The sequence below is a fragment of the Prorops nasuta genome, unplaced genomic scaffold (assembly GCF_024137725.1).
Source record: "Prorops nasuta isolate Cenicafe-Biocafe unplaced genomic scaffold, Cenicafe_Pnas_1.2 PNAS00061, whole genome shotgun sequence".
In the NCBI taxonomy this organism is placed as follows: domain Eukaryota; kingdom Metazoa; phylum Arthropoda; class Insecta; order Hymenoptera; family Bethylidae; genus Prorops; species Prorops nasuta.
In genome coordinates, this window is record NW_027116858.1 from 284,502 (window position 1) to 298,141 (window position 13,640).

The 13,640-nt window shown below is 37.5% G+C and overlaps 1 protein-coding gene across 9 annotated transcripts; it reads right to left on the reverse strand.

The window, feature by feature from the left end:
- Nucleotides 1–190: 190 nt before the first annotated feature.
- LOC136784606 (serine/threonine-protein phosphatase 2A 56 kDa regulatory subunit gamma isoform-like) lies at nt 191–13,413 on the reverse strand. 9 transcript variants are annotated; one of them, XM_066745380.1, is made up of 9 exons: nt 12,800–13,413; nt 12,195–12,257; nt 5,984–6,161; nt 4,092–4,294; nt 3,625–4,019; nt 3,198–3,531; nt 2,891–3,109; nt 2,563–2,784; nt 191–2,475 (listed from the first exon to the last, which is right to left on the reverse strand). In XM_066745380.1, exons 1-9 carry the CDS (start codon nt 12,824–12,826, stop codon nt 2,326–2,328), a joined length of 1,791 nt encoding a protein of 596 aa, XP_066601477.1. In that variant the 5' UTR covers nt 12,827–13,413; the 3' UTR covers nt 191–2,325. The 9 variants fall into 9 exon arrangements, with proteins under 9 accessions (XP_066601477.1, XP_066601478.1, XP_066601481.1 ...); XM_066745381.1 differs by having other exon boundaries at nt 12,381–13,413; XM_066745384.1 differs by lacking the exons at nt 12,195–12,257; nt 12,800–13,413 and adding exons at nt 6,681–7,011; nt 9,564–9,643.
- Between the last annotated feature and the right edge of the window lie 227 nt (nt 13,414–13,640).

The following is a 13,640-nucleotide window of genomic DNA, read 5'->3' on the forward strand; positions in this document are numbered from 1 at the left end:
TGAAATCGAATCAAATTGATTCAATAAATGAAATGTAATAATCCATACGTAAGGAAGCAATTCGTAAAAATGGTATAATCTTAAATTAATCTTATTTATATTAAAATGCAGTCTATAAGAACATTTAGAGAATATTGTTATAAATAGTGCGAATTCAGATAACGGTTTTAATGAAATTTCTATCCAAAACTTGATAAAAATGAAAATATATTTTTATTTTCTATCTTTTTTATATTATACTTTGTTATTTAATATTGCGGTACAAACTATATGTAATACTGCAACGACATACTGATCTTACTGTATGTTGCAAGTTGCAACACTAGCTACATGTATATACTATAGTACGGTATGCACTGCATGCATGCGCCGTAAGAGTATTTGCACACGTACTATAACTATTATGAAATTACCGAATAAAAATACAATTTCGATAGTCTACTGTACATAATATCAATAAAGCGTTTACGCAAAGCATTTAATCCAATTAAAGAAATATAAAACGAATATCACTCTTCTAGCCAGTGGATGTCATCATGGCGTTTCTAGTATATAGTATTAAATTATAATAGTTTCTTATTATTTTATGTTAACGCTCATTTGCCAAAAAGTTTTGTTCTTCTTTTTCGCTAATGAAATTTACGATTATAAGGAGTTTTATATTTAAGCTTTATAAACTTATAAGACCTCGCTCAAAATGTAGTTACGTTATTTACATAATATTTACAGTTATAGTTAACATAATACAATTTTTGGATATTTATGTTAAAATAATAGCAGATTTTGCTAGAAGAAGTTTCTGTAAATGATATGTTTATTTTTGTTTGGTATATATTGAAAAAAGTACGTATGAAAAAACTCCTGTGGTACATGTTAAAATTAACACAATTTTCTTATACATAACAGCTAGTGCTAAGAAATTTTCATGATCTTTTTTTAAGCTTTCACAGGCTTGTATAAACATATTTGCACATTATCTTGATTCGATGTCTTTTTGTTTCTTTAATTAGTGCTTTATTCATGAAAATCTCTTAGTTTTCTTTTGTATAATGGTCATTATAAAATGCGATATTCATCGGAACGCGAATCACGTCTTTAGAACGTGAACAATTTATTTGACTGCATTCATTAGCCACTACAAATACTATAAACCTACTTGTTTCGTGATAATTCACACTAAAAATAATATATAATTAATAACATTTTTATTCCATTCTCTCATTATCCACTGACTGATTATCATCAGTAACAGGATATCTCTTGAATAGGAATAGTTCATAAATGATCGTTTTTCAATCATCTGCAATTTTATATCTAATATTTAATGTAAGTGCTTATTGTATCTATTTTTCAACAAGGTATTACCGATTATATTAACACAACAGCTTGCCAGCAGCGGTAAAGACTAATAGTATTTTCTTCATTTTTTTTCATTTTACCTTTTTTTTTCATTTTTGCCTAAATCTTATTCACGTCTCCTGGCCATAACAATAAATTTATTATTTTTGCTTGACCATAAAGCTAATAGATCATAACAACGCAGTGTTACCCCCAAGCAGTATTGAAAAACTTTAATACCGATTAGTATTTGGCAAAGCGATATGTAGCCTGTTATTTAACCGCTGGTTCTCGCTTAAATTTTTTGTGAATCTCTTTCACAGGTATATCCAGGCACAACAGATATAAAAGTAGTATTACATACATTTAGAGATATTCAAATCTAAAAGAATTAAAATTCTAAAACAGCGCTGTCGTATACGTCTAAGATAACATGATTCGATCATTAACACGAGCGCAGATTTTGTGTTAAAGCTCACAAGTTTTATACACGCTTCTGAATTAAATTGTAATGAAAAAATCTCAATTTTCACTTGATCATTATGTTAGCAAGTTAATAAGTACGTTTTCTACCGATACCGATGGACCGTAATTGCACAATTGCTATTATTCCACAGAAGATGTGTATTGTTATGACCACTGTTGTGTGATGCTGTTTATCTTGAAATATTTGAATTACGTCAGCTATATTTCATGCGAGAGAATATAGTGTATAGAAAAACGCAAATAAAATGTAAATTATTTCTCCTTCTGCTTTTTGTTTCATATAAACCCTAACAGCCCGCCTCCACATTTCGTACGATACAAGATTTAGTTGAAAAGAAATGAATTCCTCATGCATTGAATATTATTGATTTTGCACATTAAGGCTTTCAAGGCAGCCAAAGTATTGTTAAATTATCGCCATCCCCTTCCCGCAGAAAATAACTAAGTTCTGATATTACCACAACAAAAGAGAGGATAAACTGGAAGGGAGTATGGTAAGGACTAGCAGTTGTTTGAATCTGGGGGTGTTACAAGATACTCATCAGCACGTTTGTGATCGGATAACGCTCGCATGGTGTAGGAATCCTGGGGTAGATCGCTTTTTCTTCGTAACAAAGGTTTCACCTTGTTTACATTGGTCATCTTCTTTACCTGATATTTGAAAAGGAAAGATTACGCTAGACATTTGCTTTCTCATACGAGTTAAAATTTTAACTCTGGTCGATAAATATATTTTACCTCATTAGCTTTAGCTTCAATCTTTTCCAACGTTAACGAGACTTGCTCTGGATCTCCATCTTCCTCCGGTAAAGCATTATCAGGATTTTGAGGATATAAGAATGGATTATTTGTCAAATACTTATTAGCGACATTGTAATTTGGATGCCTCTTTGCCAGCGCTTCAACTCGTGACCATGCTTCGTCTCGTTCCTTCATGAGCCTCCGTTCTCGCGAACGATCCTATTGTTTCGCAAAAGATGATGACATTTGAAATGTAATTAATTGTTGGATCCGTATTATCCAACTGACTTTTACATAAACTATTCCCAATGATATCTCAATGTACCTGACTGTATTGCTGAGTGCATTCGTCAAATACTTTCTGATTCATTTCCATAAAAAGTTTAAGCGCATTATATATCAAGCCGTGTATCGTTTTATTCCAATGATTACGTGAGTTTGTATAAAACGCTGGATACATTATTGGTAGAATGACGGAATAATTGTCAGATATTAATGACATGATGTATTCATTGTTCCAATAATACAGAGCTCTTTCGGCCACCTGAAATAAGTAATGATATTAATAGCAAGCGATTAGCCCGATGATCTCGATGGAAATTATCTTTGTTCTCTCTCTGTTAAAAAGTTACCTGGAAATGAGGAGAAGAGACGCACTTTGCTAGTTGCCTAAATAATGGATCCATAACTTTCTGGAATTCCGCTGGTTCAATTACATCTAAGATTTCCTCCAATTCGTTGAGAAACATTACTTCCTTAGGGGAATGTGTTTTTGGCCAAAATTTCAATAAATTCCTAATAACCGGCTCAGTCAGCGATGGGTCTTTCTCAAGAAATTGAACTACACAATAAGCTAGCTGTGGATGATACACGGATAAAGATTTAGCTTTGTGCAGCGGTAAAAGAACTTTCAACAGAAATACTTTATGCTCCTCTTTCAATGGAAGTGCAAAACCGTTGATAATACTGTAAAAGGATAAAAAATGTAATTTAAGCGACACTCATGGATATTAAATATTTTTGGCATGTTATATTTGATATATTCTATTACGTATGCACCTTCCAAGAATTTCGAGCAGCTCGGCAATGCCGTTATGATGTTCAGTTTCATATATAAATCGGTAAAAAACATTATTTATTTGTTTCCTAATATACGCTCTAAGGCCCAGGAACTTGCCATAAATCCTGTGAAGCGTTGTTTTCAAAAAATCCCTTTCCCTCGGGTCTTCCGAATCAAACAGCTCCAACAATTGCAGAACAAACTTATGATCTATATAACGTTTTGCAACGGAAGGTTGAAAGTCTTGTGACTCCAATAATCTTAGAAAAAACTCGTAAACTAATTGCAGATGTGGCCATGCAGCTTCCAAAGTAGGTTCGTCCTCCTCCGGATCGAACTCGGCACCGTTTGGATTTGAGGACGGTGGAAGAGTGCGGAACAGGTTGACTGCGAACTGGATGCACGAGAAATAAGAATTTTATATACATCATTATTACACTACATTTTTAGATTCGTATATACCAACCATGTTCACCGCTTCTGGATATATCGCCTCGGTGATTACATTCTTGTTTTTTGTTACATATTCTACCATCTCGTGGAGAGCAGTTCTCTTCACTTCTTTCCATTTTAAATCCGATAGAGGGTCGGACTCAAAATCGAACAGGACACAACATTGACGCAGTTTCTGTATAAAAAGTTCTTCCCTCTCGTTGCCTTGTTGCGTTTCTGCAATTAAAGAATAATACAAATGTAGTGTCAATTTATACAGTTGAACGAATAAATATCAATAGGCTTTCTAAATTGAACATTTTGTCAAATAAAATTATAAGTATTTTCTTCTTGATTTACCGATCAACAAGGGCTGTAAAGGTTGATAATGGTTTACAAAGGTGGTATGATATTGCTTGTTATTCGAGTCTTGCAGCAGTACCGTCGCAAAAGCTAAATCTTGATGATAGCTAGGACTTTTGGGCAAGCCAACGGCATGAAACTCTCCTACTCGTACCATTTCTCTATATCTCCTCTCCTCGAATAAAGAACGACCAGAAAATGCAAAGCACTCGAAGGGGGAAAAAACGAGGACGCTGATACGCACAGACTCCGACGGATAATCCTAATACCTCGTACACAACGATATGTTTACAATATTATTCTCATCGCTACTCTCACACCATTTCGCATCCCGCAGCTTTGCAATACCATCGAAAAGGCTTATTCCCACGAACGCTTCTCGCACGATACATTTGCCATTCCAACTTTATCACACCAGCAAACTGTTGCTCTCTACAATTTTTACCGATCGATAGATAGGTTCTCCGGCTCTCTTTTCCAGGTCGCACAGTGTTCGTTCAAACGTTTCTCTCTTACTCTCTACGACACACTACAACTTTACTTAATTTCACTGCCAGAGATACACCACCGAGACGGCGATTGCACATTATCGAGAAAGAGAGAGAGAGAGAGAGAGAGAGAGAGAAAAAAAAAGAAAGAAAAAAAAAGGAGGAGGAGGAAGAGTCCGATCGGAGGGAAGAGAGGCAAGATCGAGAAGGTTCGATCGATGGAACGAGTCTCGATTGGTATAATAGTTGAAGAATAGGATGCAAAGACGGAAAGAGGAGCGTACCGATCTATGGAAACTTTTTGGAAGAAGAAGGATGAAGGGAGGAGTTTATAGGAGAGCCAGTAGACTGTGGAGTGTAAAGTGGACACGAATGCTATAGACGAAGAGTGGTAAGTGGTGTAGAGACGTATAGCGCGGTGCTGGGGTTGAGAAGCGGGACCGCGGGTCCGGGCTTCGAAGCCTAATAACGGTTACGGGGTCGAGAACCAGATGCTGTGCGGTGCTGCGCGCGAGGGCGGTGGTACCAGGGGAGGATTCTGTTTACGTTGGAGAATGACAGGAAAATCGAAGCGCGCACGCGCCTCCCCTGCGTAATCGATATACTCTGACGTAAGCACTCGTACAGCAACCCCAATTCACCGAAACAGCCCGGCCGGTGTATCCGACGCGCGATCCCCGTTCTTGCCTGCCTGCCTGCCTGCCTGCCTGCCTCCCTGCCAGCCACCCAACCCGATATTGAGTAAGGCCAGGGAGAGTGGTCAAAATACTATACCCTGTCACATCGAAACTCGCGCACTCAATTCTTCAAATAGCTCTCACGCTCGCTCTTCCAACATTCTTTCGAATCTTTCAGTCGCTCCTCGGAGAAATCTTAAAATTCCTCCATCTCCGCGGTCTCTCTCTCTCTCCAAAGAAGAAGAAGAAGAAGAAGATGCATTTCCCTCCCTGCCGTTTTGCGGGGGGCTCTCTCTGGTTCCTTCCTCGTCCTTATTATCATCGCGCCTGACTCGCGACGAATTTGTCGTCATTTGCTTCACCTACGCGTTACACGCTTCCATCAGGTTTCACCTTACCCGTTAGCAGTGGTAATTTCTGTAGTTCTCGATTCTTCGATATGTTGAATCTCGAGCTGCTCTGCCGTTTATCCTTTTTAATAACTGGTCCTCCGGGCTGATACTTGATCTTGTTGATGAGCGTCGGTGGAGGGGGAGGTGCGTTGATTCCTGGTGGACCGCCAACCACTTTGATCGCCTAGAAAAACAAAAGTACATCAATATTTCATTCGGTTCAGAGAAGGAAGACCTCTCTCTCTCTTGAGGTACACAGCTGTGTTTTTTAACATTCGTTCAAACGTTTGTCGCTCCCCTGTCCAATTCTATTCGCATCCATATTTAATTATTTTTTCTTTTTTTAAGCGAGATGACAGTAATCGCGCGTTCAAACACGGATGTTTATGTAATATGCGCCGTATAGGGTGAGTAAAAAGCGTCGTAATGTCAGTGTTGTGTTTTTGAGAAGAATATATAAAGAGGTTGGTCAATTAAATTCGCGCGTGTGGCAAAGAACGAACGATCGCCAAGGGCGAATGGCCCAGGAGAAGAAAAGGTCAAGGTCGTTAATTAGAAAGGTCGATTTCTAGCAATGGAACAAATTGAGCTGCTCCATTGGATAAAGAAAATTGGCGCGCAACGTCGACGGGTTCTCTTGATTTAGCAAGACCACAAGTAATCTCACATAGTACGTACTGAATCATTCGCAATAGAAACCTGCCTTCTTCTTGAACACGCTCCCAAGGGCCAATCCGCTGAAGGATTGCATTATTATTCCGCGTTGCGGAATTTGGATGACCGATAGTCGGTAGTCGGCGGGTAGGGTGGGCTACCACGTTAACATCAGCATCGGACCATTGATTGGACGGGGAAGATAGGGCGAGGGGGGAATTATATGTGTAACGATATAAAAGAGACTCCGCTACTACTATCGATACACACACAGTAAATAAGAATATCCTTGCAACACGCTTCTACATAATTTTTTACACTGTGTCCACCACTGACTTTACGCTCGATCGGTCAAACTCCTCGCGCGAGGGGATTAATTCCTGGAATACACACACACACACACACACACACACAGAAGCACGCGTTTCAAAGAAAGAAAAAAGGAACTTGTGCATGGTGGTGGAAGTTGCTTGGAAGGAGAGACTATGTGCTGTGCCAGCTGCCTTGTATCTCGTCGACCGACGACGCGTTTTTGGAAATTCGCTCATCTCGGAAGACTCTCGGCGAATGAAGGGAAATTCTCATTGTTGCTGTGTAGCCGTTGCTAATTCAAAGCGTTTCGCGCGAACACCACGTCTCATTGGTCGGTTTCTAAAGGGACTACTTGGGACAATGATGCAGGGACACCTTGTATATGAGAGAAATGACGAGAGCGATTATGCAACGAGCAAATTAATGTGAATAATTGATAAGATGATGATAAAAGCAATAATGGAGGCAGAAATAAATGATGGTCGTCGCGTGTCACTGTTGTCGATGGGAAAGAAAATACTGTAATCTCAGGTTTTTCATGTAAATCAATGAAAATTATAGCACATTTCGCTATATATACATGTATACTCTTGTTGCCATGATTTCTCGTCGCACTGGCTTCTTCGCATCATGTTTATAAAGAGATTTGCCTCCAACGAATACGCTACACGAAATTCAATTTCATTGAATATTTCTGGAATTAGGCCAAAAAGTCATTTCACGTGCGCTAACCGAGCTATATTCGAGTACATTCTGCACACACGCATACACAGAAGCCAACTAAATAAAAATACGTAATCGATTAATAGAAATCGATCACAACACAAGACTAACTTATAATACTTTCTACGCTTTGCCTTTGTCGTACGTTAAAGAGCTGCTATTATACGCGATAGTGACTCAAGTTTCAAATTACACAGATTAGAGCAAAGTGTCTTAAAATTTCCGTCGCCTTTGAATTGCTCGCCAAAAATAGCTTCGCGGCGACGAAATCCTAAAGGTGTGTGCATATGTGTGTGTGTGTGTAGGGTAAAAAAGGAGGGAAATACTATTAATTTTTCCGAGCTAATAACATTCCGTACATTTGTGTCCCCAAGACTTTGCTCTAAATTTGTGAGTTTTACAGGATCGCTAGTAATAATCGATCCATCCATATTGAAAAGCTCGCGCGATAATTACGGTAGATTGACAAGAAGAAAGATTAGAAAGCTGGGAGAAAATCGATTGGCAAGAGTAAAGATAAAAAATTCAGTCTTAGAAAAGGAGAGTCGAGATTAAACCGCCGCGAATGTTCACGGCCTTCGAATGTCTTCCACTATGAGAGAAAATCTTCGTTACTTTTATGTAGCACAGACACACGTATAAAAACGCGGTATAGGCAAGCGCACACCAATTCTTCTCAACTTGTTTCTCGATAAATATGACACTGATACAAAGAATACCCTTTTACAATTTAATTCTTCAAACTCGTCCTTTTGATGGAACGAAGCAAAGTTGTCCCTTTGTTCTTCAGTCTTTTCAAAGTCCGAGAAAGCGCATGCTTGTAAATTTGGCCTTAATGAAAAATGAAAATATCTAGTAGATTACAAGCCTCTTGAAAAGCAGTCATGTATTATTAAATTGACATGGACGATTAAATAACTGAGAGTCATGTGATGCATGATAAGATTTATCAATATAGTATAGCAACTTTAGAAAGATTGTTTCCCAGATAGATTCAATGCGATAAACAGGTGTTACTATATAGTATTTCCAAATGGAAGAGAATTCAAATGTTTATATTAGAAATAGAAGAAATTGTTGAATAAACAAGAGTACTACGATGTAAAAAGCTTCTTTTTATGAGAAGAAGAGAACGAGCCTCGATGAGCACAATGGAGCGGTGAAGCAGCAATGTTACATTATTCCAAGAAAAAACACTGGCTCTTAATAAGAAATAGCTCCCCCCTTTCTATTTTATTTTTCAAAATCCATCAAACTGAAGCTCTTGAAATTTATCAAAATAATCCTCTTGCAACGAGTGTGTGTTTGATAAATTTTTAAAAATATAAACATTTTTAATATAAAATCACATTGAACGAAAGCAACGCTTTTCGATATAGCCCGCAACAGTTTCAATGTGGAGCACAAGAAACGTTCTAACAACGATAACGAAGTGACTATGTAATTATAACTATACAATTTGATGCAATGATTAACATCGTTACATAAACATCTGAATCGAGAAGGCGGTAACTGCGCATTTTTCAGAAACATGCTCTCTTCGTCCAAAACATAAATTTCAAGCCTTCTTCTTCGACGAGAGATCCAATGTGTAAAAATATCAGCTCGTTTATTCCTTGATCGATAGAGCGTCACACCTGTTGCACAATGAGAACTTGCTGCTCATGTACGAAACATAGAATCGACGATAAAGTAACAAAGGTATGAGAGGCAGCAACGACGACAAACATCTACGACTAACGCGTAATCGTGATAACTATTTTACTACTGAGGCACAGGGATCGAAGAAGCAGTTGGTATAAAATCCATCGAACAATTCAGTCTCCATTGAATTTGATTTGGTCCAAGAGAACAAAAAAGCCAATGGCGTGAAAAGCAAAGCTGGCAAAATAATCACTTTATATGGTCAAAACTGCTAAACTAATGAATTATGTAGAAACACAGTAATACTATATAGCGAACAGAAAACATTGCTAGTGTCCAACTGATGGAAAACACGTATGTATTCTTCGAAGACCAACGGCTCTGGCGCTCTTAGACCTCCCCCCCCCCCCCCCCACCTTTCTTCCTTCATTCGCGTCGCGTCTTTCAGCTACCTCCCACCAACCAACGCCTCTGCCCACCCTGCCCCTTACACCACTCACTAGAGGATTAACAGTATTACGATACCTTAATTCCTCTCATAATCACTTTTATTAACAAAACGGTCAATAATCGCTCTATATACCGTCTATGTATACACACACACACGCGCGCGCGCATGCATACGTTACAAAGATAGGTACGAATTGATTGCTTTCATTTCTCAACAATTATTATTGTACTTGTACTTATTTTTACAAAATTTATATCATTTATAGCTCTACACGGAGAGGAATTCTTACGTATTATACTACAGGGTGAATTAATTGAACGATAAACCTATAGTATAGAGATGTACATTTTGACTTGATGCCCTTTTTAAGAATTTTTATTCTATCCGAAAAGAGGGATCGAAGACTGTGTTGACAAGAGGAGAATCGTACAACATTTAACAGCGTGGATGAAACACGACGGTACGTTTTTATTCGATACTTGGCAACACCCCGTTTACTTTTCACTCTCTGCTATCCGATTTGTTCCTAAGCTCATCGAGGCGCCACGCGTTACGTAATTGTCGTAAAAAAGCGTAAGAATCTTGCGTGTGCTATATTGTATAGAGAGAACAATGTTCCTAAAAGAAAAACAAACTGGAAACAATTAAATAATAATTTCTTTATTTAATATTGAAAGATTGTGTTGTGAGCGATTTGATCAAAGATCGTTATAAGAATTCTTAATTCGTCATTAGACTATTCAGTAGACCTTAATAGGGAGAAAGAGCTTGTGTAGTGCTTCTTAAGAGTTATTTACGTTTGCTGTGACACAAGCTCGAGTCTTTGTTGAAACGCCCTCTTTAAAAAAGCACGTAAAATCAAAAAAAAAAAAAAAGTAGTAGAACCTTGAAAAACTAATATTAAAAAAAAACTGTTTACCAAAAATAAATCATAAAACTACAGCTTGCAATTTGTATAACCGACCAGTGCTGGTAGATTATGTAAAATGCTTAAAATGGATAAACAAAGACTGTCAATCCATGAATAAAAATGAATCAGGATAATTTGCATGTTTTCATTAAGAGTATTTATAAAGAAACAGCGGAGCGAAATGAGGCAATTATTTTTAAGTAATTGATCAGTGTTGATTTAAAGATTAATACGTTTATAAAGACACTTTTGCCATTAACGTGATTGGCCTAATTATTCGATAGTAATTACCATTTCAAGATGGACTGTCAAACATCTGTCATATTTTCAGTTTAACAATATTGTTTACCGAAATATGAAATAAAGATAAAAGGTCATGATTTTTGAAGTAAAAAAAAAACGTATGCGAACATGCACGAATTTAATTAAATATATGTATATATATAACTGCGTGTTTTAACCAATGTTTATGTGTACATAAATTTCATTAAACTAATATCCGTCAACTGTCATTACTCATATCCGTATATCGCTTTAGCTCTCCCCATTCTTGCGTGTGTCAGATATTACATACACTGAAAATGTCAGATGATAACGTTTTAATCATTCGATTGGCAATAAAATAATTACAGAGAGTACCTGCGCGTCTACGGGCATAATTAATGTGATTTTAGAGGTATTGCACATTACAAGAATTGTCCTTTTTATTGTAAAAGTGCAGCTGTATACTTCAAACGTGTCATATGTGTTACATTTTACACGTGTGTATGACACATAAGGTTAGAGCGCTTGCTGGGTGGCTAGCCTGAGTCTCGAGATTAGTGCGACATCTGGCAATATACATTCAAACTACTAGTCGATAAAGATGATCCGAAACTTTGCTAGTTCAACGAAAATATACTAAAGTTACGTGCTAAGACATATGTATACGTTTTTTATTCGTTGACCATGTTCAATAGCATATCATGTTTCTTATGCAACTTTACCAGTCATTTAATTGCCAGAGGGGGATCAAATAATTGCAACTGCAGTTAAAAAGATATATTTAACCCAACAGAGGAATGTTTCGCTTTTAACATCCATTTTAAACACAGATGCGTTCATTGTTTAAAACAAATGAAATTCATTTACATAGCAAGCTTACTTGGAGTAATATTTGTAGTATCTCAGTTTGCATTATAAACTACTCAAGAGCCCCTAATTCTGTATGCAAAGCAATTATTTTGAGGCGTGTATTCTTATCAGTATATTTGATACGCTGTAATTCATAAACATTGGAAGAGGCATACAATATTGAACCGAAGAATTACTTGATTCAAGTATAGGAAGGCGCTTATTATCTCTACTTAAATAAAAGTGGATTTAAATAAATGGCATTTGTGATAGTGGCGATTTATGATGACAGAGGTTTTATTCAATAAGAAGACAGAGACAGAGAGAATATAGGTAGGGAAGAGGGAGAGAAACGAAGAAAGATATCGTGGGGGATGGGGAGGTAATAGAGGCAAACGATATAACCTCACCTCATCAGTGCAGTCGACATCTTTTCCATTTTTTCCCTTGTCCTTGCCGCTTTTCGCAGTTTCCTGGAACAGAAGGAGTAAGCTGGACCATTTGCACAATCACGCAATATGCACAGACGCGCATTCGAGTCAAAGGACTCGCACTCGCGGTATCATACTAATGGGAAGGAGAAAAGACAAGAATACCATTGTATGAAATTGCCCGAAAACGCGCTGTCGACGATTGATCAAGTGGTTGTGTAAATACTTTATTAAATCTAGTAAAAGGCTGTTGTGTTCCTGCGTGTGTCGTAGGCGATAATATACGTTGTGTGTGACAGTGTGGTGACAGAAGAACGCTTTAGTCGCGCGCGATTTTTCGTAATAGCAGCTTGTCGACTTTGCACAGATTGGAATGCTAGTGTCACGCTATGCCCACCGGAATATTCCGGTGGCTCAGGCTGCCGGAGTTGTTCCACCGCTCTTTCTTTCTCACTCTCTTTCACGCTTTCCTTTCGTCCCTTTATTCTGTGCTCTGAAGAAACACTACTCGCGTACAGACACCGCCGATCCCGCGAAGGAAATATCTACGAAACGACGTGTGAAATTTATACTATAAGACGCACCTTGTCCTTCTTGGTTTGGTTTGGCATTCTATCAAGGTTAACTGCTATGTATTATCGATTTGGACGCAATCAGATACGACTAAAAATCGCGTATTGATACATTAATCAACGGCCAACGAGCCGACACACGGCATTCTTTCTCGGCGGCCATTGGCCATCAACCGACTCGACTCGATTCGACTCAGTTCGATTTGATTCGATTCATCGTTCTATCTACTCAAATCGATTCAATTTCATTCGAGATTTGCAATAATCGAAGCGTGCAAACACGCGACACCTTTTTCAAACACTTGCGCCTATAATTAGGCGCATCTCTTTTTGTATTAATTGTTTCTTTATCAAAATTTATAAGTTTAATCATTAACCAAGAGATTATAATTCAATAATTGTAGTTACACAAACTCAACTTCTGAGGAAAAGGTTGAGCCAATTGCGGCCTAACACCCAACTATCACTCAATTTTATATACTCTGTTTTTATCATACATTTACACAATGTTTAGTATATACGTGCACATACATTATATAAAAAGTTATTTCCTGCATTTAAGATCTGCGCGCGCGCGCGATTGCACTTAATGCATAACTGAGCAACATCCAGCAATTAACGATTAATGTAATTAGTGAACAGAATAAACTTTTTTAAATTTTCCAGAATGAGTTTCTTTTTACATAAATTAATAAGGTGGTGTAAAGTGCATACAAAAATATAACTTTGTTATTGATGGTATTGATCAAATCAAATGGACCGCCTCCTAGCAACCAAGTTTTCCCACCAATAGAATACGTTCTAACCATTCTAACAGGAAGTTCATCACAATCATAATCCGTAATACTTTATT

Bases quoted from the DNA above. Each gene is read 5' to 3' on its own strand.
- LOC136784606 (XM_066745379.1), bottom strand. From the start codon at position 9,396: ATGTTTGTCGTCGTTGCTGCCTCTCATACCTTTGTTACTTTATCGTCG. The intron at 2,785-2,890 runs GTACATTGAGAT...GCGAAACAATAG, and splicing joins GCACTCAGCAATACAGTCAG to GATCGTTCGCGAGAACGGAG. The intron at 2,476-2,562 runs GTAAAATATATT...TTCAAATATCAG, and splicing joins TTGAAGCTAAAGCTAATGAG to GTAAAGAAGATGACCAATGT.